This window comes from Heptranchias perlo, chromosome 7 (genome assembly GCF_035084215.1).
Source record: "Heptranchias perlo isolate sHepPer1 chromosome 7, sHepPer1.hap1, whole genome shotgun sequence".
Lineage (NCBI taxonomy): Eukaryota > Metazoa > Chordata > Chondrichthyes > Hexanchiformes > Hexanchidae > Heptranchias > Heptranchias perlo.
In genome coordinates this window covers 22,136,659-22,142,658 of record NC_090331.1, presented here as the reverse complement: position 1 = coordinate 22,142,658, position 6,000 = coordinate 22,136,659, and the positions used below count along the sequence as shown (strand labels likewise).

Here is a 6,000-nt window from a genome sequence, read left to right as displayed (position 1 = left end):
GCAACCCCCAATGTGATGCTCGTGGTTGAGCCTGCAGTCAGTATTGGGGAGGGGAGGGGGGTGGGGAGAGAGAACTGGACTGTGCCCACAGCATTTGCAAAGGCTTTTTTTCTACTCTATTCTGACTGTACTATAATGGCGTACAGGTGCAGGGACATTTACAATGCAACCCATCTAGTGCTTTATTAGTGATTATTGGGAACTGTAATTTTGCTGGCAAATTCATTTGCTGGAACTACATTTCCCATGACCTTTAGTATCGCGAGAGAAGGTAGCTTTTGAAGCTGGTGTTGAGGTAATGGTGTGATGTCACAAAGCCCTGGGGACAGAAGAGTAGCTGAAGCTGAGGAGAAGGTGGCTGGTGCTGATGCGGGATGGCAGGGGGAAGCTGAGGATGCAGATGCTAAACCAACAAGGACCGTTGTCTGTACTGCAGGAGCACCGACTGCTTGACCTTGAGAAGTTAATGCATCGACTGTGAAGTGTTATTTTCATTTTTAAAAAAAAACACGCTGGTACCTGTTTATTTTCTTTTAAATGTTATATTTATAGCTACACATTTTGTAGCCCCGATGCAGAAATCGTAGCATCATCAGTGACTGGAGAGGATTGTGGTGCATTGATTGCTGCCATGTTTAGCTAGAGGTGAAGGGTTGCTCCTGCATTCCCTACGTTGGATATATTCTTTCTACCTCTTCGGAGGTTTGGTTGTGATCCTGTATTGTTACTGTTAAAAGGCGAGAGATGGCGGACCCAGCTGAATGCAGCATTAAAGTAGTGTGCCGATTCAGGCCATTGAACCAAGCAGAAATCCTGAGAGGAGACCAATTCATACCGAAATTTAAAGGCGACGACACAGTCAACCTTTTAGGGGTAGGTTTTTATTTTCCGTTTGACAAAATATGCTGTGAAAGTTTTTTTTGTTGAAATTAAAGTTCCTTTGTAGGATTTAATGGATTATATCGCTTTGTTAGCAGGACAATCGCTTTGATTCAGTTCCTCGTTTCTGCTGTCAGTGCATAATCGGTGTGTCTGGGGCGTTATGAAATGCCCAGTGTGATTATGCAAGGACTGAACAACGATGGTCTTATATTTTACATTAACCATTTTAAAACCTTCTAGCAAGATTTTCTAATCTGATTGTAGATGATCCATGTGCAAGTTCTGTTTAGACAGAGAACCTTTCGGAAAGATTTCAATCTACATAACGTTTCATTGTCAACCCTAACTCCAGGCAACGCCATAACTAAAAAAAATCAATTTAACGTTTAACTGTTTTAAGCGGAAGATTGTGGAGCGAATTCAGGATCTCAATTATCCTTCTTGGTAATCTATTCATCTAGAAAAGATGGATAATCAAATTGAGGGGGGGGGGCTGAGAGAGAGATCCAAATATGTTTTAGTCAAATTGACAGGAAACGTCACATTTTTCTATTGCCTCTTTTTAGTCTTCAAATGATATTAATGAGGAGGGGGAGGGAGAAGATTAAGATGAGCCACCATATGCCAATGCAAGGATGTTAAATTTGTTAATCGATTTAGTTACGGGGGATTCATTGGTGTTGTGATAATCTGATTAAATATTTAGTAACTTTTATGCCACTTCTATATTTTGCAAGGACAAGTGCAAATAACCCAATCCTTTCTTGCTCTGAGGCTGTCTCTCCTGCGCTGGTGCAGCCTGAAATTGATTAACATGATGTCATCCAGCACAAGTGAACATGCGCAATTCTGCCCGCTGTAGCATTCAGTCTCACGGCTCATGGAAAGGCCACCCATTTGCATCAGTTTAACTGGCTCGGTGCTGAGTGGATTTTAATTTTAACTTTGACCGAATTTTCTCCCCCCTGCCTCTCCTGAAGGTGCTGATTCTTGTTGGGGTATGGGTTCTTGTCCTCCTCCAGCCCAATTAACTATCCTTCACGTGTGATCGTGGACAGTGAGTGTCAGTCGGCTGTTTGGCCATAGACGGTATTAAAGCGGAGCCTATTCTAATCACGCAGAGCACATCCACTTTCCAGCCGGCATCACTGCAGAGTGGTTAGGACTGAGGACTGTGGCTGGATTTCCCGCACCCCCACTAAGCTTGGGTGCTTTGAGGCCAAATGTAGCATTTCAAACTGTTGTGCTACCTGAGATCAGCCAATTTAGCACCGACTGAGGTTCAAACCAGTTAATCGCACCTGCACCACTAAATTATCATCGTCTGTCTGCTGACATTAATATATTGTGGAATATTAGTATATTTTGCTTGGATTGTGGGATTGAGGGCTGAATCGTTTAGTGAACAGCGATACAGTGGGCTGAATTACCTTCTTCGGTGTTGTCATTTCTGAGTGGGATGACATTTCTTCGTTTATTAGAACCTGCAAGGAAACACACAGCAGTGATTAAATGCAATCTGAATAGGAACTATGACTCCTCAGAGTGGAATTTAGTCTGACATTTAATGACGCTTCTTGCATCAAAATAGGGACTGATTCCCTTTGAAGTGTAAAACCAATAATGATTTGAAAGGGTGAAAGCAAGGAGGAAAAGTGGCATAAAATGATACAGCACAGAAGGAGGCCATCTGGCCCATCGTGCCCATCTTTGAAAGACCTATCCAATTAGTCCCTCTAGACAGTTTCCTAGAAGTAAAGGAAATTAGGGGCTACGGGGAGTGGGCAGGAAATTGGACATGAATTTAGATTTGAGATTAGGATCAGATCAGCCATGATCTTATTGAATGGCGGAGCAGGCTCGAGGGGCCGATTGGCCTACTCCTGCTCCTATTTCTTATGTTCTTATGTTCTCTCTCCTGCTCTTTCCCCAAAGCCCTGCAAATTTTTCCACTTCAAGTATTTATCCAATTCCCTTTTGAAAGTTATTAATGAATCTGCATCCAGCATCCTTTCAGGCAGTGCATTCCAGATCATAACAACTCATTGCATAATTTTTTTTCCCTCATATCGCCTCTGGTTCTTTTGCCAATCACCTTAATTCTGTGTCCTTTGGTTACTGACCCTTCTGTCACTGAAAACAGTTTCTTCTTATTTACTCTATCAAAACCCTTCATGATTTGAACACCTCTATCAAATCACCCCTTAACCTTCTCTGCTCTAAGGAGGACAACCCCAGTTTCTCTAGTCTCTCCACGTCACTGAAGTCCCTCATCCCTGGTACCAATCTAGTTTATCTCCCCCGCATCCTCTCTAAGACCTTGGCATCCTTCCTAAAGTATGGTGCCCAGAATTAGGCAGTATACTCCAGCTGGGCCCTAACCATTGTTTTATAAAAGTTTAGCATAACTTCTTTGCTTTTTTACTCTATGCCTCTATTTATAAAGCCAAGGATCCTGTATGTCTTTTTACCAGTTTTCTCAATTTGTTCTGGTACCTTCAAAGACTTGTGTATGCACACCCCAGGTCTCTCTGTTCCTGCACCCCCTTTAAAATTGTGCCATTTAGCTTACATTGCCTCTCCTCAATCTTCCTACCAAAATGAATCACTTCACACTTCCCTGCGTTAAATTTCATCTGCCATGTGTCTGCCCGTTTCACCAGTCTGTCTATGTTCTCCTGAAGTCTTACTATCCTCCTCACTGTTTACTACATTTCTGAGTATCGTGTCATCTGCAGACTTTGAAATTATACCCTGTATCATTAATATATATTAAAAAAACGCACTGGTCCCAACACTAACCCTTGGGGAACACCACTGTATACTTCCCTCCAGTCTGAAAAACAAACGTTGACCGTTACTCTCTGCTTTCAGTCCCTTAGCCAATTTCATATCCATGCAGCCACTGCCCCTTTAATCCCATGGGCTTCAATTTTGCCAACAAGTCTATTTGGTACTTAATCAAACCCCATTTGAAAGTCCATATACACAACATCAACCGCACTACACTCATCAACTCTCTCTGTTACTTCATCAAAGAACTCAAATCAAGTTAGTCAAACACAATTTGCCTTTAACAAATCTGTGCTGACTTTCATTTATTAACCCATATTTTTCCAAGTGTCAATTAATTTTGTCCCGGATTAATGTCTCTAAAAGTTTGCCCATCACTAAAATTAGGCTAACTGGCCTGTAATTGCCGGGTTTATCCTCTCCCCTCTTTTGAAAAGGGGTATAATGTTTGCAATCCTCCAGTTTTCTGGCACCGTCCCCATAATCTAAGGAGGATTGCCAGAGCCTCTGCAATTTCCACCCTTCCCTTAGCAACCTAGGATGCATCCCATCTGGACTAGGTGATTTTTCTACTTTGAGCACTTTTTAGCACCTCCTGTTTATCTATTTTTATCCTATCCAGTATCACTACTACCTCCTCCTTTTACTGATACGATGGGAGCATCCTCTTCTCTAGTGAAGACAGATGCAAAGTATTCATTTGCCCTCTGCCATGCCCTCTGCCTCCAAAGAAAATCTCCTTTTTGGTCCCTAATTGGCCCTACCCTTCCTTTGACTACCTTTTAACTATTCATATGTTTATAAAAGACTTTTGGGTGCCCTTTTATGTTACCCACTAATCTATTCTCATAAACTCTCTTTGCCCCTCATTTCCTTTTTCAGTTCTCCCCTGTACTTCTTGTATTTAGCTTGGTCCTCTGCTGAATTATGAACCTAACGTTTATCATAAGCCTCCTTTTTCTGTTTCATTTTAATCTCGATATCATTAGTCATCTAGGGAGCTCTAGATTTGAATGCCCTTCCTTTCCCCCCTCCTGTGAATGTGTCTAGTCTGTACCCAAACTACCTCTTTGAAGGCCTCCGATTGCACATTTACTGTTTAACCTGCAAATCTTTAATTCCAATCCACTTGGACCAGATCCCTTTTCAGCTCACTGAAGTTAGCCCTCCTCCAGTTGTGATGTGGAGATGCCGGTGATGGACTGGGGTGGACAAGTTTCTCCTCCAGTTGAGTATTTTCACATTTGATTTTTTCCTTGTCCTTTTCCATAACTACTCTAAACCTAATGATATTATGATCACTGTTTCTCAAATGCTCCCCCACTGAAACATGGTCCACTTGCCCCACTTCATTCTGCTTCCATCCTCATTGGGCTAGAAACATACTGATGAAGAAAGTTCTCTTGTACACATTTCAGGAATTCCTCCCTCTTTTTGCCCTTTACACTGTTATTTTCCCAGTCTATATTTGGATAATTGAAGTTCCTCATTATCACTACTCTAAAGTTCTTGCATCTTTCTGCAATTTGCCTGCAAATTTGCTCCTCTACCTCCTTCTCACAATTTGGTGGCCTATAGTATACGCCCAGCAGCATAATAGCTCCTCTGTTGTTCCTTAATTCTAACCAAATAGATTCTGTCTTTGAACCCTCAAGTACATCATACTTTTCTAGTGCTGTAACAGTATGGTGTGCAAGAAAAATCTGTACTGACTTTTAAAACTGTCATTCCATATTATATATGACTTAAATGTGGATTCTCTGCAAAGATCCTTTGGAGAAACCGAAGGCTGCAGAGTTGTTTGAATTGAAGTCAGTGACTTAATAGTCTTGCAATTCTAACAGGCTAGTTATACTGCCATTCCTGTGCTGATGCAACAGATATGTAGGCACACAGCATAGTATAACTGCAGTTTGAGGTAGCTGCTTTGAACACAAGCTGACTTTTTGTCCATCTTGTGGAAATGGTTTCACACCTCTTAGGCATACTAGCTTCCTAGTGAATTACTGCAATCAGTACGCCATCTTTTCAAACATTAAACTTTAAAAAGATCCCAGGGAACCCACTGGATCAGACACGACAGTTGGCTTCTAACTAACGTTACCAATTTCAGCAGCATTTGAATGCTAGCACACAGAGCTCTGAATGTACCTTTAGTGCAGAGCTGTGCTTTATTTCACCTCAACTTGATAGGTGTGAAGCTGACAGTGTAACTTTTTGGTGCTGACTTGACCATTCGTGGCGAACCATACTGGTGTGAAATAACTGCTACCTAACTGACCTCCTGTATTGTCCTGTTGTGATGTGTCTAATAATGAGTAGTTC

At 41.8% G+C, this 6,000-nt stretch overlaps 1 protein-coding gene across 1 annotated transcript in view; it reads left to right on the top strand.

The window, feature by feature from the left end:
- The first annotated feature begins 344 nt into the window (after nucleotides 1-344).
- Nucleotides 345-6,000, top strand: part of LOC137323562 (kinesin heavy chain) — a 179,663-nt gene continuing 174,007 nt past the window's right edge. Inside the window, exon 1 of the mRNA XM_067987174.1 lies at nucleotides 345-873. Coding sequence (XP_067843275.1) covers nucleotides 745-873 — 129 coding nt within the window. The 5' untranslated portion in view covers nucleotides 345-744. The remainder of the gene's footprint in view (nucleotides 874-6,000) is intronic.